The sequence below is a fragment of the Olea europaea genome, chromosome 15 (assembly GCF_002742605.1).
Source record: "Olea europaea var. sylvestris chromosome 15, O_europaea_v1, whole genome shotgun sequence".
Lineage (NCBI taxonomy): Eukaryota > Viridiplantae > Streptophyta > Magnoliopsida > Lamiales > Oleaceae > Olea > Olea europaea.
This window is the reverse complement of record NC_036251.1, coordinates 3,856,887-3,878,763: the sequence shown is the minus strand read 5'-3', so window position 1 is coordinate 3,878,763 and position 21,877 is coordinate 3,856,887. Positions and strand designations below refer to the sequence as shown.

Below are 21,877 nucleotides of genomic sequence, written 5' to 3'. Positions count from 1 at the left end.
CATCCCCATCCCCCCCCCCCCAAAAAAAAAAAAAAATAAAAAAAAAAAAAAAAAAAAAAAAAAAAACTCAACCTGGCGCAGTAAGGTCTGAGCTGAAAGCTCGGGTTGAACATCGACTTTTTGGTCGAGCTTTTGCTTGGCTTAGATAGAAAAAGGCCAAACTTGATTTTAGTCTAACTGAGCCTGACTCTCGAGTTTCAGCTCATGAGTCGACTTGCCGAGTTGACACCCCTACATTGAATACACTCCTAAATCCTTGCATGGCTTAGATAAATGTTATACTTCTAATAAATTTTAGTAAAAATTAATGAAATATGTAGTTGAAAATTTAATAAAGTTAAAAATCTCATCAAATATATTATTGAAAATAAGTTCAAGGGAAGAACGAATTTTTAAAAAGGGGATCAACAAAGGCTAAGAGTTAGCTTTAAATTAATTTTTAGTTTTTGATTAAAAAAAATAAAAACAAAAAATAAAAAAGTAGCTAAAGCTCACTTCCTCCACCCAAAATGTACCACTCAAGGATTGATAATTATCGTGCCCATTTGACGGTCACTTTTTTTTTTTTAAAAAGTTAGTTTTTAAATAGTAAATTTTTGAAGAATGCGTGATTAAAAAAGAAAAAAAAAATTGGACTTATATAAAAAATATTTTAGTATGAGAATGTAAAGTTGGAAAATGAGTATAAGAGAAAATAGTTTTAAAAAAATGGTTATTATCAAACAGGAGCATAGAATAACTAATTTATTAATTCTTTGTTTGATTCAAAACTCATTTAAAAAAAAAGAAATATATATATATATATATATATATATATATATATATATATCACAAATTTCGGGGAATTCACATTTTTATTAACTTTTCAAGCATAAATTTCATTATTTTTTTATTAAAATCTAATAAAAAAATAGATTTTTAACTAAATAAAATTGTAGCTAATTGTGTTACGATTGCTTAAACAGTCACAGTATTAAAGTAGATGTGTAAAAGATGTTCTGTCAGCTTCTATTTTCACGAGGAATAAGGTATTCATGGTTGATTTATGTAATAAGAGTAATTTTTGGCAAGTTTCATGTATACTTTTTGATAATAAATTCTGAAAAGTGGATTTTCTGAAAAATGTAAAAGTAGAAAATGTTTTGGAAACACATACAAAATTATTTTATTTGAAGAAAATATGATTAAAAATAAAATTAAGAAAAAATCTCTATCCAAGAGGGGCTTTCTATAAAATGAAATATGGGTTAACTTCACGAACGATCACTGAACTTAAAGAAAAATTACAAAACGGTCATTGAAGTTTAAAACTTTCAGTAACGATCACTTAAGTATTGGGACGCTTTCAAAAATAGTCACTAAAGTTTAAAAATTTTTGAGCTACTTTTGCAGCAATTTTTCGACCACTTTCGACCTACCACCGAATTTTGATACCGTTGGAAAGTCTACGATGTCCTCTTCAATTACAACAAAAAATCTCCCCCCCAAACTTCATAGGATTCGGTCGGAATAAACCCACAAAATCGGCTACACGAAAAGATAAAAATCTATCCAAATTTTCAAATTTTTGGTGGACTTTTGCGGCGATTTTTTGACAACTTCCGACCACCAAAATAGCCAAATTTTGATACCGTTGGAAAACCCACAATGTCCTCTTTAATTAGCATCCAAAATCTCCCCAAAATTCCAAAGGATTCGGCCGGAATAAACTCACAAAGTTGGCATCCCAGATTTTCCCCTTTTTGGGATGCCGACTTTGCGGGTTTAATCCAGCCGAATCCTTTAGAGTTTGGAGGAGATTTTGGATGGTAATTGAAGAAGACATTGTGGGCTTTCCAACGGTATCAAAATCCGACGGTCTTGGTGGTCAAAAGTCGCTGGAAAATTACCGTAAAATCGCCCAAAAATCTGAAAATCTGGGCAGATTTTCAGATTTTTGGGGGTGACTTTTGCGGTGATTTTACAGTCAAATTCCTTGGTGTTATGGAGAGATTGGTAATTGAAGAGGACGTTGTAAGCTTTCCAACGGTATCAAAATTCGATGATATCGATGATTGAAAATAGTCGAAAAATTGCCGCAAATGTAACCAAAAAAACTAAAAAAAGTGTTTTTCAATTTCAGTGACCGTTTTAGAAACTTTTTTAACTTCAGTGATCATTTTTGAAAGCATCTCAATACTTAAGTGACCGTTACCGAAGGTTTTAAACTTCAATGACCGTTTTGTAATTTTTCTGTAAGTTCAGTGACCGTTTGTGAAATTAACCCAATGAAATATACAAGATGGGTACAACTTTTTGTATACTAAGGACCTATCTGAACTTCATTTTTTGATCAAGAATGTATATTGGAATAGTAGATTGATGAAAAATATGTTGTTAAAAAATAAGAAAAAGTTTTGAGTTTGCGGTAATATTATTTTATTGAAAAATGCGTGGTTGAAAAAAAAGAGTGAAAAAATATATTTTGAAAATAATGGAGATCAAATAAGTGCATAAAAGTAAATAAAACTTCAATTTTAGACCCATAATTTTATTCACTTTTTCACCGCACCTTCATGATATTTGATCATATCATTGGCCATAATCGATGATAGAATAATCGAAATGCACGATTCAACATACTTTTTGAATCGAAAGTATCATGTTCGCAAGAAAATTTTGAATTTTGCGAACAAAGTATAAACTTGTAGGTAGAATCTCCAATTCTTGTTTAAGTTTGTTTCCTTCCTTTCACTTATCGATGCTTAATTTTGTACTTCAAGAGCATCTCCAAAAAACTTTTTAAATATGAGTTACTCTTTATTTTAAGTAGTCAACCCTTAAAATCATTTTTCAATAAGCTCTTTAAATTAAGGATATTTTCAAGAGATTCTTTATTTTTAAAGAACATATTCTATCATTTAGTGAGTAAAATTTTGAAATACTCCATCAAGCTCTCTATATTTAACACATAATTTTACTACTACCAAAAATTATTTATTATTTTTCTCTATATTTTACTTTAACTAGTTTTTCTTTGGATTATTATATTATTTTCCTACATTGAAAATTGAAATAGTTTGAATGCATTTAATTATAGACTCTCTAAATTAGAGTATCTCTAATTGACTTTTTAAATATGTTATGTTCTCTATTTTAGCCACCATTTGATCTCGATGAAATTCAATTACATTACATTCCATTTTTCTCTATCCTATTTTCAACTACACAATTTTCCATAAAATAATATTACACATAAATCGAAAATTTTTCCTTCTTTTTTAACCACTCATTTTTTTTAAAAATATTATTCCCCCCATTTTCATATTCAGGTAATGGGGGTCAAACAGGAGCTTAATGAGCAAATCCTTGAAATCAAGCTCTAAGAGATTTTTCAAAGAACCTTGCTACTCAAATAGATGCTGAGTTGAGGTGGCCTCATCCATTGATTTGAAATTCAAATTTCACATCAAGGACTAGGGTGGTGTCACATTAGAATTTCCCATAAAGGGTTGAGGTGGTGTTACCTCAACCTCTATCACAGAGGGAAATGTCAAAAACCCCTATTTGAGTAGAATAATACCTTTATAAGTTAAAGTTTTAATTTATAGTGTGAGTTTGGCTCTCCAAAATCTATGTTGAGAGTCAAACTCATTCTTTATAATTAAATGCATTTAAAATGTTTCAATATTTAACGTAGGAAAATAACACAATAATATAAAAAAAACTAGTTAAAAATAAAAGATAAAAAAATAATAAATATTTTTTGCAAAAAGTAAAATTAAATATTAAATATAAAGACCTTGTTGGAATACATTAAAAATAACTCTATAAATTTATATATGTCTTTTAAATGATAGAATATGCTTTTAAAAAATAGAAAGCCTATTGGAGATGTCCTTAAAATATTAATTTAAAGAGTTTCTTGGAAGATTATTTTAAAAATTGACTCTTTAAAATGGAGAATATCTCACATTTTAAGAGTCTAAAGTATTTCCAAGAGACTCTATTTTTATAGAGGAAGTTCTATCATTTGGATAGCATCTATAAATTTAGAAAGTTAAAATTTTAATGTACTTCAGCAAAAATTTTATATTTAACACTTGATTTTACTACTCATAAAAAATATTTATTTTTTTCTATATCTTTTATTTTAACTAGCTTTTTTTTAGATTATTTTATTATTTTCTTACATTGAAAATTGGAACACTTTGAATACATTTTATTACAAAGAGTGGGTTTGACTCTCTAAATTAAAATATTTATTTAAAGAGTCTCTTGGAACATGATTTTAAATATTGACTCCTTAAAATAAAAATGTATATCACGTTTAAAAAATCTTTTGAAGATGCTCTAACATTTTAATTTATGGAGAATCAAATCCACCATCTATAATTGAATATATCCAAAGTGTTTCAATTTTCAATGTAAAAAGATAATAAAATAATCTAAAAAAGAAATTAGTTAAAAATAAAAGATAGACAAAAAGAGTAAATATTTTTTGAAAATAGTAAAATTAAAGTATTAAATATAAAAAATTTGTTTGAGTACTTTAAAATTTTAACTCTTTAAATTTAAAAATGTTCTCCAAATGATAAAATACGACGTTTAAAAATAGAGATTTTTCTGAAGATGATCTAATAACGAAATCGAAATGAAAGCGGGTGTCCAAATAAAAAACGGATCTTATGTAAATGCGCGCTACATTTGATGAAAACAGAAAAGCGTGAGTTTCGTTGTTCCGGAGAGTTCGTTCGAAGAAAAGGAAAGGTTGAGAGAGAAATACTCTCAACTCTTCTAGTGTGAGAACCAAACTCCTCTCTCTCTTACACCCAGACAATCTTTACAAGAAAACTACATCCAATAAGCCATTGAAAAGTTTTCTTGACACTTCAATCAGATTGCTTTTCTTGGTTTTTGGTCATATTGAGTTTAACTCCATTCCGTTCAATTTTGGGTTTTCTTGGATGCTCTTATTGTATCTGTTTTTTTGTAGGATTATTTTTTTGTGAAAAAATGATTAAGAATATGCGCATTCTTGGTCTGGAATTTTTTTTTTTTTTTTGGGACATATAATTTATGAATTTGGTGAAAGGCTACTGGGTTTTCTTGCCTCTTTTTGTTTTCTTGGCTTAGGAATTGACAGGGTTCTTTAATATTTCGATTGGCGTTCAAAATCTAATCTTGATGTTATAGTAGGGTTTTATTGCTTTCTATCGATTTGTTTGGTTTCCCGTATCATTAGTTTCAAGGGTCCCGATAGGTTTAGCCTGAGGGTTCTTTTTAGTTTTATTGGTAATAATTCAATTTTGAGTTATTGAGTCGATAAGTTGAGAGAGATGTACATTGAGGAACTGAAGGAAGATTTTGAGAGTGAGGGGAAGCAGCAATCGTGTGGTGATCTCTGTCAAGGCCCTCCTGTTGCTTGGGATCCGAAAAGGGTTTTTGTGGGAGCTGGGGCTCGTGCACTTTTCTATCCCACACTTTTGTATAATGTTGTGAGAAACAAGATACAATCCGAGTTCCGTTGGTGGGATAGGGTTGACGAGGTATGCACAATTACGGAACAGTAACATTTGAGGGCTTTATGTTTCTTCTTACTTGCATTTATTTGTGTATTTGGTTATCGTTTAACTCTTAAACCTGTATCTTTATGTTGATAATAAAGGCTTTTTATTTATTTATTTATTTATTTTTTTAAAGTACTGCAAGCCACCAAGTAGGCATCTGTGTTTTTTTATGTTATCAGATGCATATGCATTCCTTTGGATGAATATTTTCCTTGAGTGAATTGAACTGAGTTCCTGGAAGGTTTTCTGTGAAGTATTAACAGGTGCTCACTCATCATATCTCAATTTGGTAGTTGAGGCATTGACCTAGCAGTAAAAAAACCTTCCTGTTGTTGCCCAATTCTAGGGTTTCCAAGTTAGGAAATGGGTATGATTTCTCCCAGAAGTTGTGCATCATCAGTTGCTTGTTTAGAAAAAGAAAAATTAACTGTTTCATGAGCTAGTTATGTCAAAATTTATTTTTTTTAGCTGTTCCTTTACTTTGAATAATAATGAGAGAACTGGCTGCATGTGCGATAGATGTACATGGTTTTCGCATCTGTATTCTCTCTGGATGGGGTTATATCTGTAATCTTGTCAGGCATACTGACAATAGTATACATTTTTACGTGCAGTTATTCACTTGCTTCTTTTGTCAGTTTGTTTTGTTAGGAGCTGTTCCATTCCCCACTGATGTTCTGCGCTTGAAGGCTCTTGGTGTAGGTGGAGTTGTGACCTTGAATGAACCATATGAGACTCTGGTTCCAGCATCATTATATCACGTATTTTATAATTTCTTCATACTAATATTGAATCGTTTTTGAAATATCTAAATTGGGTGCACTGTTTTTGTTTTTCACTTGTTCTTATGTCCTAACTTGTACAATGCTATATCTATGTCGGTGATAGGCGTGGTTAACTCTTCTAAAGTTGGTTTTATGTAAATGTGTGCACAATTAGGTTTATTTTCTCATTGAGACCCGCCTCTTTCATGTAGATGACTATGTGATCCTTTTTCCCCCCTAAATGCGTGCTTTCTATTTGCAGGATCACGATATTGAACACTTGGTGATTCCTACAAGAGATTATCTCTTTGCTCCATCATATAGAAACATTTACCGAGCTGTAGAATTCATCCACGGTAAGTTTCATTCCATTAATTACCTACTGCAAATCCCAATTTACAGTATCACTCTGGTGTGAATAGTTCATATTTATCATTGTACTGTTGTCGCTCCTTTTCTTAATTCAATCAAGTCAGAGAGAGTCCATGAGTTTACAGCTTCAAATTTCATTTATGTCTGATGCACTGGCATGTGAATTCACTTCACAATAGTTTGTACCTGAAGATGTTATCATCAATCATTCATAAAGTTTATGGAAACAAAGATACCTCCTAACTCTCAGTCTTGACATTTACTGACATTAGGGACTTCATAGAGAAAACAAGTAGCAATACTCTGCACTGGGAAAGATAACGGATCCTCAGCCATTCTCACTGACCAGATAGTTGTATGAATGATATAAAACTACTTTTGAATTTACAGTTAAAGGGATCGAGTCTCATTTCCTATGTACAAGAATGAAATGAAAATAATTATAAAGAAAGCAGTCAAGATTGTTTACCCAAGATTGGTTTATTAGTCATCATGGCTTGAAATGGGTTCAGAAGATCAACTTCTTCTAACTCCTGTTCCGAGTTCCTTATCTTCACATAAATGAATCTCCCATCCTGTCTATTACCCCCCTCCCCCCTTCCTCGTTGCTTTTTATGGGTGATTGAATTTAATAGTCCTGTACGAAGAGGGTGCAGGATCACTTTTTGATGTTCTAAATTGGAAATAACATGGGAAACTAATATTTAGCTGGCAATGATACGAGGATAATTCTTGTCTTTTTTTCTATTTTGTCAATTTTAATTGTAATATCTAACTTATATACGTCCTTTTCATTTGAATTTTAAAGGTAATGCACTTCTCGGAAAAACTACATATGTTCACTGTAAAGCTGGCCGAGGTCGCAGCACTACAATTGTCATCTGTTACCTGGTAGGCATCACTGTACAGAGCCTCACAACTAACTATGTACTTAGGAATTCTTACAACTTAAACTGCCCCATTAATGCAGGTTAAGTACAATCAGATGATCCCTGAGGCTGCATATGAGTACGTGAGGTCCATTAGGCCAAGAGTGCTGTTGGCCTCTTCCCAGTGGCAGGTTTAATACAATCACTTATATTAGCTTCAGCCTTACAGTTACAAGCTTGAGGCCTTTTTTTCCATTCTTTTTCCCTGGCCCTTTTGGTTCTTTAAATTTAGATGTTGAGCTTAATGAACTGTGGTTAGTGCTGCAGTAAGTAAATTATGCTGCAGAATTTTTTTGGTTGAATCCTCAATATATACTGTGGTCGTTTGAATGGTTTTGTTTGGTTCTGACTACATTGAGCTTTTGGACCATTTCTTGTTTTATTCTCTAAATTGTTTGTATGACGCCTGGAAAAATTTCGATTCTCTACACCCTTTGTCCATGAATGAGCATTCTTATTTCCTCTATAGAATGCCACATATGAAAGTCCTTTATTATAAGTAGCTAGTCAGTTGCCAAAAGTATTCTCACTTAAAGAGCATGATGTAGTGGCTAATTTTGGAAGTTGCGCCCAATAGTAGCAATTTAAAAAGTGTAAGCATAGCTAGATGGCAAAGCCAAGCTTCAAGCTTTTATGAGCCTTTTCCCTACGCATAAAGAATTGTATAGCATGGCTAGGCGGCAAGGCTAAGCTTCGTGACTAGGTGAGCTTTTTAGAACAATGCCAAATACACACCTTTAAACTGTCACATAAAACTTTGTGCTTGGATAGGGCTGGGGTATGTGTTCGTCAAGGACGAAGCAGTAGCCTTTACTCTTTATTGTGGTGTTTTTGGTATAAGAGTATTTTGTGTTCATTTCTTTGCATGATATTCTTTTTGATGTTCTCTCTGTGTTCCTTTACTAATTATGGCCCTGATCCTAATTGCAATTTTGTCTGTTGTTACAAAATGCAGGCTGTACAAAATTTTTATCACAGATCAAAGAAACTTGAGAATAACATGGATAGTTCATCAAATACAATACTAGGTTTCCCTGCAAAAGAGAACCTAGAAGACCTTGACGATGGCTCTATTGTGATAGTAAATGAATCAGACCTTGAAGGATACGAGGAAATATCCAATTCTGGTGAAACAGGCGAGAACATTCTGGCTGTAGCGAACCTTGCCTGCAGGGTACAGTTTGCTAGTCAGGCAACTATTTCTCAGCTTTCATGCTTGTGGCTTCGTATCCAAGCAGGACAGAAAGTGTTGAGGAACAGTCGGTTGAGAAGTATGGACGTTGTTGATGTTCGTGTTTGTTGAGCACATTTTCAGTGGTGAGTAGTAGATGAATAATGACCCTTTTTTTATAAACCATTTTTTTTTTCTAGTTTTTGTCTACTCTCATATCCTGAGGTGTTATTGGCTTATTATGGGTTTAGAGCCTTGTGAATTGCCAAAGAAGCATTTCCTTTACGAGATCAGTACAGATTTGGTAATTGTACAGATGTCTATATATTATGTGAGGGCAGGGCTTCATTCGTGTAATGAGTTTAGTTTCTGAGAGGCAAGGAGTTTGTTGTAGCCAAATAATTTAATGAAATCCAGTAAAATTTCTCTCTCCCCCTCTCTCCCTCCCTCCCAATTTTTGTATTCTTCCCCCATTCTATCACTGTTGATGAGACTACTAGCAAGAGGAAGGAGGTTTGAAGGTGTAGGGGCTATTCTTATTTCACTGGAGGGGTTTGAATTAGCCCTTACTGATCGTATTTCTCTTGATATGAAAGAAAAGATGGACAATTTGTCTTTTTGACGAGCTCACTTGGGTGGAAAATGCCAGTGAAGATGAAATTGAACCCCCCCCCCCCCCCCCCCCCCCCCCCCACCCCCAACCACCAAAAAAAAGGCAAAACAAGGTAGGATGATAATACTATAAATATGAGGGAGGTCACAAGTCATAAGACTCATGACAAGGTAGGACGCACAAAGAGATGGTGAGTAATCATGGTGTCAGAGTTCCTGGAAATGGAGGGATGAATTTGAAACAGTTCAAAGAATGGTTGATGAAGTATGACAAGAACAACGATGGGAAGATAAGCAGCAAGGAACTCCACGATGCCTTTCGCGACGCCAAAAGAGAGAGCTGGTTTAAGGGTATGAAGAGTGAATACGCCATCGGGAAAGCCGATAGAAATGGCGATGGGCTCGTTGATGACGATGAAATCATCAACCTGGTAGATTTTGCTCCCCCGCCAATTTGACTAACAATCGACCAAGACAGCTCTGGTCGCCCCTGCGTCTGCCTCTATCATGTTAAAATTCACTTAACGTAGATCACGTATATCTGTACAGATCAATAAATAAAGGGTGGTGTAAAAGTTTTAGGTGGTCATATTGCCAAATAGTTACGTTCTCCTGAGGTGGTGGAGTTTTGGTACGTACCCTGACACCGAAATTCTCATTTATGTAAAATTCTATATGTGAATATATGGTATAAGCTATAATGGATATGTGATGAAAGTGAATTACTTTTTGGTGCTCAAGCATGTAGTGGTTGGGTCATTGAACGATCTACGGAAATCTACGTTAGAGATTGATGCTGTCTGGTTTTAACTAAAAATTAGATTTTATGTAGATTTTGATAAAAGTTAATGAATTACGTGGTTGAAAAGTTGATAAAAATGGTGGATACAATAAAATGTGATAGAAAATGAAGTTGAAGGAAAAAATGAAAATTGTCGATTTAGTCAAATCATGGACAAAGTTTAAGGGGAGCTGCTTTGTGCAAACAAGGCCAATGTTTACGCCTTCAAATAGTGGAATGACGAATTTGATGTTTTTGAATACTTGGAAGTACGAAATTGATGATGTAAAATGATTGGAAGGATGAAATATTTGTTATTGAGAAGCTGGAGGATCAAGTTTACATTTTTAAATAGGTGGAGGATGAAATTGACGAAGTAGAATAGTTGAAGGATGAATTTTACATTATATTGAAAAGTTCGAGGATGAAACTAACAATGTAAAATAGTTGAAGCATGAAATTTACATTTTAAAATAGAGGGAGGGTGAAATTGACAACGTCAAATAGTTATTTGATGAAATTTACATTTTGAGATAGATTCTTAATAAGGATGAATCAAATCTTAATATAGTATCAAGGTTCATTAAGATCTAACGAACGATTCGATATGATCTAGTTAAAAATTAAGCACAAAAATTCAAATTGATATACTCAATAAAATTTCACATTGGTAAAATATCGAAACATAGATCAACATATTAGAGTTTGGACTACTCTTTTAATAAGATTGACATTTTAAAACGGAATCCCGATCTTGATAAACAGAAGTAGAAAATTTATCATTTTCATTTTTAATGTTACCTATTGATCTTAGTTATCTACTATAGTAATTTAAATGATGAGCAAGCTGTCATGCACTTGATCCACCCTTTATGGGACAAGGAGTTGCAGCTCAGAAATTCTAGATCTCACTTGATCCACCCATTAGTGGATCAACATTTATACAAGAGAAGCAAGGAGATCAATTCCTTTCAAATATGTGCATAAATGCTGACAATGTAATGCAGTTGAAATCTCATATTGATCCGAATGAATTATCCTTACTGTGGAGGTAAATTGTGCTATATAGTTATGCCTTGAAATACTGCCATGGAATTGGATGCCTCAAGCATTCATCGCAATGCAATTCCAAGAATGTAGCTTAGATTTTATATATTTATTTATTTTATTTATTTTTTGGGTACGTAAATAACCTTTGTATTAAACTGATTTGTAGCTGTCCTAGAATTCAAAATTTATTTTTGTAATTGGAAAATTTACTGATTAGCAGCTGTCCTAGCATTCCAAATTTATTGTTGTAATTGGACATTTATAAAAATGTCATTTTTTTTTTATATTATTTCGTTTTCTATTATGAAGATAATATGTTAGAAATTACAGTTGCTTGGATCATTTTTGCTTGAACATAATTCTGACAAATTAAATTTAGAACTTTGCATTTAGCCAATGGCAAGAGGGACGATCAACGAGCAAGATACGCCTTGGGTAAAACCTGTCTCTAATGGCTCTTTTTGGACGATCAAGGAGCAAAGATTAAATGCCTTTCAGTGATCATTACTTCAATTTCCCCACATTTTGTTTATCATTTTTTTCCTTTTTGTTCAGTTGGTCTAAGAAATCAAAGCCGGAACGAGTTGCAGATTATATGGGATTACAAATTCGTCGTACTTGTTAACACTTCCATCAATAAAATGTCCGTAATTAATTCAAGCTGAAGTTTTAACCATTGGAGATCCCATTCTAGATTCAGTTCACTTCTAAAGCACATCGTTGAAATTTTGTTCGAAGTATAACTAGAAATATAAGTACAGTAACCAACAAATAGCGTGCTTTTAAGTTTGAGATAGGCTCAAGTGTCATTTTCGTATAAATCACACGGAAGGTTTAAAAAAAAACGAGCCTGTAATTCTGCAAACCTTAGGAAAAATGCACCTCAAAAGTCGATATTTTGCCCTTGTTTGAGTCCCATTCTTTGAAAAGAAAAAAAAAATTTATACAATATTTTGATATTATTTCAATTTCACATTCTTCAATAAAATAATATTACACGCAAATTTAAATCTTTTCCTTATTTATTAACCACGCATTTCACATCATTACACTATTCAAAAATGTATTTTCTTGACAAAAATAGGCTCAAACAAGGACTTTCTTACAAATGGAAGACTTAACATGGGTAGTCTTGGGACTGTAACTTGATCCAGACACAGTAAATTTTCAGTCAAATCACTTCAACTCAAACAGGCAAAAGATTTCAGTAGTTGAAGCCCCGTTTGCCCTCCATTTTTTGAAATGAAAATGGGTGAAATAACATTTTTTTTTTTAAATGAGTGATTGAAAAATTTTCGATTTACGTATAATATTATTTTATGAAAGATTGTGTAATTAAAAATAAGAGAGAAATATAAAATGTAATGAAATTTAATGTAATGAGGGCCAAACGGGGGCTTATAAGAAGCTGCTGGGTAGATGTCCTTGTAAGAGTGAGGGGACTAAAAAGATGCACAATGGCCGTCAATTTACCAATCAACAATAACTAGAGATAAAGTAAGCAACCTACCTAAATGCATGCATCAACAATAACTTCATCAGCATTACAAAACCAAACCTGATTTCCCCACCAAATCAAAGAAAATGTCGGGAAGGGATACAAGCTAAGGCTGTCAATTTTCAAGTCCGACAAATTCGATCCACGAGGATTCACTGCCATGTAAAGCAGGGATTGGTTTTTGTTGCAATGAAATGAACCAAAAAAAAAAAAAAAAGGGCCAGTTGTCTGACTGATGCATCCTATGATCTCTTTTTAATCTATATCCTCAACCTAGGGGGTGTCGTCTCCTGCACATTTACAAGTCAAACAATGAAGCAACAAATCAAATAGATGGGGCAGAGCTTTACTGTTGGTAAATTGGTAATTGTATCATGAATACTGCCCAAAAAAAAAAAAAAAAGGGCCAGTTGTCTGACTGATGCATCCTATGATCTCTTTTTAATCTATATCCTCAACCTAGGGGGTGTCGTCTCCTGCACATTTACAAGTCAAACAATGAAGCAACAAATCAAATAGATGGGGCAGAGCTTTACTGTTGGTAAATTGGTAATTGTATCATGAATACTGCCCAAAAAAAAAAATAATAATAATAATAATAATAATAATAAAATAATAGGCTCTCTTAAATATTATAGTTGTCTTGATCATCATGTCAAAGAAAGACAGGATAACAAGTGTGGCTGTGTCTCAGGAGAGGACATGTTCGTGTTAGTAAAGATTTTAAAGAGGAAGTACGAATATACCCGTGCACAACACAATATATGCCCCACTTATTCCGAGCGGCAAAAATGTCAAAAGAAACAAGATGCCATGCTAATAACATATTCTTAGAAATCCGAGAAATTTGAAGAAGAATCCTGAAGAAGTGGAAGTCTTATATGTTACCTCTTTGGCCGACTTCTATCTTCCTCGTAGTCCATCACTCCGCTATGTTCAGAGAAGATCTCCTCGTGCCCTCGGAACTCGGTGTCGGCCTGCTTACAGTTTGGAGCTTCTGCCATAATGTAAGTAAGACACATCGACTAACAATCCCAAGCATGAATATAAACTAATTTTGCATCATCATTTAAAACTGCAACTATGAAACATAACAAAGAATAAAATTAAGACACAGAGATTAGTCATCATCTAATCCTCGTTCATTTGATTCAGAAGGCATCTGTCAACGTAGTCAATTAGACCACACTTACAAAATTATGGAGTGTTAAACTGAGAATGGACAAAGAACGGACATAAAAAAGGGTTAATTTATGAAAGCAGTGAGAGGAAGTATTCACATTAATTAAAAAATTTTAAATTTAAATTCACAAATCACGATAGGCCCGTAACATGCAAGCTTCTAGAACTTCCTACAGCCTCACAAAGAATTTCCAGTAATAGAATCCCAATGTGACACATAAGCGCACATATGACACACAGGGAGACTCCACCACACTTCCATACAATAAAACATGTTCGATCAGTACACACTTGAATGCGAAATGTGCAGTGAGTTTTTAAGTAACCTTCAAATAAATTGCTTACAATACATAGCATACACTGAAAGTTGGAGTCACAATGACACCCACAAAAAAAAAAAAAAAAAAAAAAAAAAAAGGAAGGCAGTGTCAAGAAGATAAGCCGACCTTGAAGGATAGTGTCTTCTTCACTTCTTCCACCCTTTCTTCTACTTCCTTTCTGTGCTTCTTGTCCATTTCACTCATATTATCTGCCCACTTGATCTTCTCTTGAATTGAGACGAGTAGATTGTCTGACGTAGACAACCTAAGTTATCAAACCAAGAATTTATTAAAGGATTTAGATACACGGGGCAAAAAAAGGCATGACAAGCTTTATAAAGTCCCCTTCTAAAACCTCCAACCTCAGGAATGTTGACCACCAGAATAATGCCTCAAGTTCATTGTGTGTGAATTTAAAAAATGAGTCAAATTTTCGACAATGCCACAAAGAACAATAAACACCCAGACTGTTTTGAATCATCTTTCAGTCTCCAAAGAAGCTATTAAGCTCATTTTTTATGGCCATTATTTTGAAAAAATGGATTTTTGAATATAGATTTGTTTGGCGAATGTGTGATTAAAAAGTAAGGTAACGTTTTGGGTTTACGTGCAAAATATTTTGTTGTGTAAATGCGTTGTTGAAAATTAATATGAGAATTAAAGAGTTTCGAAACAATGGTTGTCAAACAGGGCTAAATCTAAAACAAATAGTTTCATTGTTATAGATAAGACCGACCAAAAGTATGCTAGATAGAAAGATTAACCAAGTATTTCCTACATACTAAGACAATACACAGGAACACATTAAGTTAGTAAGTCCTGCATACTAAGTCACTCGAACAAGAAATGAATTTGAGTTATTTGAATTGATAGAGCACCACTACGATAATTAAGAAATGAACGAAACATTCAACTCCACCAAACAAAGACATTACCAGTTAGCTATTGTCTGTATCATACTTCCCAATTGCCCTGGCCTTGGATCCCTCCCTGCCGCAAATTGCACCTACAAGTTCACCAGAATTAGACAATTACCAGTTCCATAAGTTGGGTATCCAAACAAGTGAAACTAAAGCAAGACCTCAAAACATCTCCGCAACTGATCAAGCTTCCCTCTGACTATCCCCTGAATGCAAAGTAGTAACAAAATCAACACATTTATCATTGCAGTTTCTTCAACAATAGAACCACTGCCAATATTATAGCATAAGAACCGAGAAAACAAAAGAAAAGCCCAGATGGAAAATTAAATGGCAGAAGTTAGTGAATTGAACTCAAATGCAATAGGTCAAAAAGATAAAATGGAAACTTACCACATACATGCAGTCATTGATGAGAAAATCTTCTAACTCACGAACATTTGTAACATCTAATTCCTGTATCAATACATCGTAAGCCAATACCTGGGCAAAGGCCAAAGAAATGCTCAGAAGTAGAAAACAATTTTTTGAAATAGGAAAATGGTTGTGATGCCAAGTGATATGATAATGAACTCTGAAAAATGGGGAGAAGAAGCATCCAAGCAAAACATAGTTACAAGGACGACATTTTCCAATTCCAATTCACATGTTAAACTCAACTTTTGTTTGCAGAAATGTAACCAACCTGCAGCTTCCAAATTTACCAACAATCACAAGCACAGAAAACATATTTTTTTGAGTTAAAAGGGGAAGGGGGGTGCCGGCTAAAAATAAAAAATTGGACCTTGATCAATTAAGTGACAAGTCAAAATATTTACACAAATTTTCCATCATAATTTTAAGAAAGAAATTCAGAACATGTCAAGATATGATACCTTATTTGTCTCAGCCAGGGTAAGCACAGTCAGTTGCTTCAACTTGAGGACTTGATCAGGAACCAATGGTGGAAGACGGCTGGCAACACCTGCATCGCAATATGTATTACAGAGAACTCGGCCTCAGAGAGAATCTGACCTCTATGAAACAAAAGGATATGAAGATCTTATAGGAATGCATTAGCATCTAGGGGCACAGCACTCATTTGATAAACTATACAAATACATGACCATCAAACAGACAGGGCACTTGAAAAGAACCATTTAGAACATAATTATGCAGGCTTTCATTCTGAGGGCTTCTCCACCTCCAAAGAATGGAACATGCACAATAAGAGGAGTCATTAAACATGGGAAAGGGTATCCCTGAAATCATGGACTAGCTAAAATAAAATCATCAGAGATACATTAAAATATACTACATACTCCAAAATGATCAGCTTGATGAGTCCCGCATTATCTTGTTTGAAGATAACCCCAGGGAATCATTACAAAATTTCTCAAACCCCACATAAGCCAATGGGAGAAATTCTTTCATGGCTACTTCGTATTTAGCTCAGTATTTCCCAGTTCTTTTTGCATTTTACACAGGAATTTAATGGTCCATAATTATGCACAAATTATTAAAGGGAACTTTGGAACCGTCCATGTTGCTTTTATAAGCATAGTGAGAAGCTTTAAATTTCCAAATAAGTATATCTAATGTCCAAGGTGGGGCAAGGTTGCATGGTGAACCCCACAATTTCATTTCTATCTTTTATCCATCAAAAAAGATCAGACAGTCCTCATTTATGCTGCACGTAGATTATTTGCATTTCCCATACGGTGAATCAGCACAGAATCTAAACTTTATATTCCAGAACGCAAGATTTATTGGAGTCTAAAATGTATAGCTGCTTGTTTGAAATAAGACGCTTATAACAAAAGAATTTAGATGTTTCCACCAAAAGGCACATAAAACTTAAATCTTAAAGAAAACATTCTTTGAACAACTATTAAAATATGTTAGTTATTTTAAAAGCATGCATTAGCATTTCAATTCATTATATTGCTCGTTAATAGTTAAACAGAGACATATATAAAACGAATCATAAAATAACCTCAAGTAAATTATTATACAAGATAGTAAAAATACATTTCCATGGAAATGATCAATCGAAAAGATGCCAGATAAAGATAGATCTCAGGATGCATGAAAACGCCTGGGGCAAAGATAAGAATAAGCCAAGAGACTTGGATATAGGCATGAATAGTTAGCGTTGTAACCCAAATTTTCTACAACAGCAGAATAACATGAGACAAAAAGTTTGCCAGTGATTCTAAATGAAAAGGACCAAATATTGTAACTAATGATATTAATAAAGGAAGGATAAGGTTGTGAAAACTGTATCAGTTTTGGTCTCTTCGTAGTCTGTAAATCGACAAAGCTTGTGATTTGCTTTAAAAACCATTTTGCATGATGTTCTGGATCAACTTTTCAGAATTTTAGACAGCGAGGACCATCTAAATTAAGTGCATGTGGTTATATAACTCCGAGCTATTGTACTACAAATTTTCATTTACAGATACATTATGAATTAGAGATGCCAATGAGGTCAGGTTTCCAGGTTTCCCCCAAGCTGTAAAGTCGTCATGTAAGTACTTTAATTATATTTTGGGTTTTGCAGTAAGATATTTATCAATTCACTACATATATAAATTCTATTCATTCATATTAAGATAAGAAACTCCATACGTGTGCAATCCTAAATATCAAGATAGGCAAATTCACTAGGAGTTCCAAATAAATTTCAGATAAGGGTCCACGTACATGTATCCACCAAAAAGCATCAAGAAGTGGATACATCATACATAAAGCATCATTATGGTCAGACCTTCATTATACGCACTTCAGAAGCACACGAGATAAACACAAGTAATACTATCATAAGACAATTCCACTGCTAGTGAATGCACAAAGATAATACCCAGAAAATTCAAATACCAACTCCAGCTACTATAGTTCCTTTTACGTTGGGTCAACATCATGCATTCCTGACATGAAGAATGCTAAGCCCAGTATAACTCTTGCACTTTCAACCGAATACAGTTGTCACTCTCCATTCAGACTAGACAATATCAGACTGATAACTATTGTAATATTATGGCAAAATGAATGAATTGAGCTAACTTGAAGCAATATTGTGGATACGAAACCATAATAATTGACAATACAAAGATTAAAATGCTTACTCTTATATTCACTCCATGTACCATGTGCAAACACACGAAGCAAATCAAGAAAGACCGCATTCTCAGTTCCTTGGAGCTACACATGAATCCAATAATTTAAAGATGGAATTATAAAGAATATAAAAAGTTTTCCTTTACAAGCTTCAGCTGCAGAAAGACTACCAAGATGTATCAAAAAAGGAAACTAAATATTCACTTAACAGTCCATTAAATAGTAATGCATTTTATCGAAAATAATTGAACTCAGCCATTATAGAATGTAAAAATTCCTCTCCACATCTCCATCAAATTTTCATGCTCTCTTTCTTCACTCTCTTTAATCATCTTTGGACATTCATATTAGTACCTTAGGTCAGACAACCTTAAGAAGTTTTTTTTGCTTTTCCTTTTGCCCTTCTGTCTTCCATCTTGATTCATAGATTTTCCAGTTTTAAAAAGATTATACCGAGTATCAAAGCATCAATTGAGCAACATGTCACCACGAGGCACTTTGAGACATAAGCCTCAACATAACCAATAAAATAATTATAAAAGTTATAGAAACAGAACTATGTTCACCGTAAGTCATAGAGCATATAAAGAATCCAAAATCAAACCTCTCAATAAATTTAAAAGTTTTATTTGCATTCTCAAAAGGTAAAATAGATAGACTAACAAATAATAAATCAACAAAATAATATAATCGAAGAACAAGACCACAGCGCCCACAACTAGAATTATATGTCAAACAAATGAAATAAGTGAATTTATGACTTCAAAAAATGACATCCGGTGGAAACAAAATAAAAGCAAACCTCAGCTTCCGCATGCACCTCATAACTTTTGGTATAAGCCTTAAGGGCACTTAGAAAGTAAGCTTCAAGATTCCTAATGAAGTCCTTGCCGAGGCATGCCTCAAGTGCTAAGCTCATGCCCCTTTGAAAAAAAAAATTGTTTCTTCTGCTTTCAATGTATACTCCCTAAAATTTCAGAATATAATACATAGAAGACAAGACTCATTCTAGCAAGAAAAAAGCTGATCTTTCACGAGAAGCTCCACATGAATGCTTATGTATAATGTGGGATAATGTCAACCACCACTGACAACTAAACTTTTTGGCATTGATTCATCCAAGACCAAGTACATTACTCCAAGGCAAGAAAGTATTTGTTAACAGATAAAAAAGGGTATCAAGAATAGTAAAGTGCATTACATGTTTAGCCCAGTGAGAACCATGGACCAAAATCAAAAGTAGTTCCCATAGACACCTTTGATCAACTGAAATAAATTTGAAATGACACTGAAAAAATCTCAAACCATTGGAGAACCAAAATTTATTTACAATGAGAATATTCGATAAACAACATTTTCTTTTTAATCTTAAATATTGAAAATATAAAATTCCTCTGTTTGGCAAGCACAGTCGTCTTTGATTTGAATATCACTTGGAAACACCATCAATTGAAACTAAAATTAGCCTTCTGAAATAAATTCTTATTTCGTAAATCTAAGAAAAAAGTAAATAAATAAATGATCTGATCTGATCTAATCTTCTAATTGCAGAATACACTTAAATTCAAACTGATGATAAAATCCAAGATATATATAAAATGTTTCGATCTGGTTTCTTATATATTCACATTTACAGACTAAACTTAACGCCATTTGAGTTAAATCCACTTCAATCTCATTGAACAACAAATCCTAACATGACATCTATCTCTTCTATTTCTTGCTTGGCATGGTTATAAATTGGAAGTCATATCTATATAATAAGAAGCAAGCTGTCATAGAATCGATCATTTCATTTATCAACAAAAAATACAGCAAAGTATCTTCTTCTTTTTTTTCACAGCCATCCCAAGATAAAATCGAAGACAAAACTATCAGAAAAACAAATGATAGAGAACAATAACTTGCTTACTAAATGCTTTGAACATAACCCCAGAAAAGCTATATATTCAACTAAAATCAATGGGAAATATTTAAAATTGGATCTTTTTCTACCAAAAAAATAAAATAAAATAATAATCTAAACATTATTTCCACAAGCATATAAATAAAATACAACTGATTATGTATACCTCAAGGATGTTAGGGACAGAGAGAATCTCAGCGAAAGCAAAAAGAGATGGGTGGGAAGTGGCCTCAACAATGACGTTTCTGAGGGCGGAACCCTTGAGATTCGACGCCTGCTTCACAAAGTAATCTATGTGCTCCGCTTGCTTTTGCTCAATGTCCATCTCTCAGATTCCGATTTCTAATGATCTGCCCCCAAAAAAATTACAGAATTTTTATGCATAAAAGTGTGTGTATAAATTACAGATTCACTTGTTGTATTTTGAAAGAATTGGAAATTTGGAATTGGAGAAAATCAAAATCTCAGGTTTTGGGAGACAAGATTTTAGGGTATATAAATTTTGAAGTGGATTTTGAGAGTCCGTTTACTCGGTAGAGGACACGGGACTTTTGGCTCGGCGTTGAAGTGCGACGTGTACATTTTTTGTATTTGTTGTGCTGTTTTGCGACGAAGGTGTCTCGAAAGTCGAACCCGAATCCAGATTTTTGAAAAAATAATTATAAATTATTTTTGAGAAAAATATTTTGATATTAATATATTGTATACTTTTAAGATATTATATGTGAATAAAATTTAGAAAATTTAATAAATTTGAGATATTTTCATCAATAATATCATATTCATAATTATATCATTTAATAATTCTTTCTCTTACACTTCCCACTTTCTTTCTCTTACAGATTTTCTCTCGGATTCAAAATTTTTATTTATTTATTTTTTTTAAATTAAGTGGTCACATTTTGACTTCTGATAAATTTTATGTGATCTATAATTTAGTTCTCGTTTGATTTTCATTCTTTGACCACAAAAATAAAAAAACATGATCGTTATTCATCACATCAAGTCATCATACTTGATTTTCTATCTCTTGTGTGAGTTTCGTAACAATTATATTTTTTTCATTCTCATTATTACAAAAATAGGTACCAAACGGTACCGTAATTAAACAAATCAAGGTAAGAATAATACATAATTTATTATCACAATCATATACTAGTCACAAACACACGAGTTTACGGTCAAAAGATATAATTTATTGATCACAATTATAAATTCAATCACAAATTATATGTTTTCATAGGTCACAAATTACAAAATTAGCATGTCACTATTACTCTTCATGTCACATCACATCACCTCCACCTCATTCCACCACCATTGGAATCACTCAAGTCGTCACAACCACAACAAATCCATAACCCACCATCATCATCTTCACCTAAAATCTATAATCACCACCTCCTCATCCACCTCCACCACCCAAAATACAATAAAAGGCATATATGTATACTCTAGTCATCATCCATTTTTGTACTCATCGTTGTCACAATGCACACATTGTCACCACCTTGAATCCACAATCATCATCACCACATTCACCTTAAATCCACAAACAAGCTTTACCTCAAATCCACCCCCACCATCTGAAGGAGCAAGAGGTCACAATCATGATACTACACGCGTCGTGATTTTGAGGTCAAATCTATGTTGCCATCAAGAGCACTAGGTTTTTTATTGCCACATTAAGAAACGGCGCTTCTTGTTCTCAGGTGCTGAGAGGG

At 33.3% G+C, this 21,877-nt stretch overlaps 2 protein-coding genes across 6 annotated transcripts; one reads left to right on the top strand and one right to left on the bottom strand.

Moving 5' to 3' along the window:
- The first annotated feature begins 4,711 nt into the window (after nt 1–4,711).
- On the top strand, nt 4,712–9,223 carry LOC111409870 (putative dual specificity protein phosphatase DSP8). 3 transcript variants are annotated; one of them, XM_023039956.1, is made up of 7 exons: nt 4,713–5,528; nt 6,188–6,310; nt 6,576–6,669; nt 7,494–7,576; nt 7,656–7,745; nt 8,570–8,931; nt 8,986–9,223. In XM_023039956.1, exons 1-6 carry the CDS (start codon nt 5,319–5,321, stop codon nt 8,915–8,917), a joined length of 948 nt encoding a protein of 315 aa, XP_022895724.1. In that variant the 5' UTR covers nt 4,713–5,318; the 3' UTR covers nt 8,918–8,931; nt 8,986–9,223. The 3 variants fall into 3 exon arrangements, with proteins under 3 accessions (XP_022895726.1, XP_022895724.1, XP_022895725.1); XM_023039957.1 differs by having other exon boundaries at nt 6,188–6,247; nt 8,570–9,223; XM_023039958.1 differs by lacking the exon at nt 6,188–6,310 and having other exon boundaries at nt 4,712–5,528; nt 8,570–9,223.
- A 3,890-nt stretch (nt 9,224–13,113) lies between these two features.
- Nucleotides 13,114–20,738, bottom strand: LOC111409869 (COP9 signalosome complex subunit 7-like). Of its 3 annotated transcripts, none has more exons than XM_023039954.1 (9): nt 20,320–20,738; nt 18,256–18,331; nt 16,024–16,112; nt 15,542–15,631; nt 15,310–15,354; nt 15,164–15,234; nt 14,355–14,493; nt 13,615–13,723; nt 13,114–13,202 (listed from the first exon to the last, which is right to left on the bottom strand). In XM_023039954.1, the coding sequence occupies exons 1-8, from the start codon at nt 20,476–20,478 to the stop codon at nt 13,649–13,651; spliced, it is 744 nt and encodes a 247-aa protein (XP_022895722.1). In that variant the 5' UTR covers nt 20,479–20,738; the 3' UTR covers nt 13,114–13,202; nt 13,615–13,648. The 3 variants fall into 3 exon arrangements, with proteins under 3 accessions (XP_022895722.1, XP_022895723.1, XP_022895721.1); XM_023039955.1 differs by having other exon boundaries at nt 13,615–13,720; XM_023039953.1 differs by having other exon boundaries at nt 13,116–13,202; nt 13,615–13,703.
- Between the last annotated feature and the right edge of the window lie 1,139 nt (nt 20,739–21,877).

Excerpts from the sequence above, each read along its gene's own strand:
- LOC111409870 (XM_023039956.1), top strand. The coding sequence starts at position 5,319 with ATGTACATTGAGGAACTGAAGGAAGATTTTGAGAGTGAGGGGAAGCAG. Across the intron at positions 6,670-7,493 it reads AGCTGTAGAATTCATCCACG|GTAATGCACTTCTCGGAAAA; the intron begins GTAAGTTTCATT and ends TGAATTTTAAAG. Across the intron at positions 7,577-7,655 it reads CAATTGTCATCTGTTACCTG|GTTAAGTACAATCAGATGAT; the intron begins GTAGGCATCACT and ends CCATTAATGCAG.
- LOC111409869 (XM_023039953.1), bottom strand. The coding sequence starts at position 20,478 with ATGGACATTGAGCAAAAGCAAGCGGAGCACATAGATTACTTTGTGAAG. Across the intron at positions 15,632-16,023 it reads CCCTGGCTGAGACAAATAAG|GTATTGGCTTACGATGTATT; the intron begins GTATCATATCTT and ends GCCTTTGCCCAG. Across the intron at positions 15,235-15,309 it reads AGTTGCGGAGATGTTTTGAG|GTGCAATTTGCGGCAGGGAG; the intron begins GTCTTGCTTTAG and ends GTGAACTTGTAG.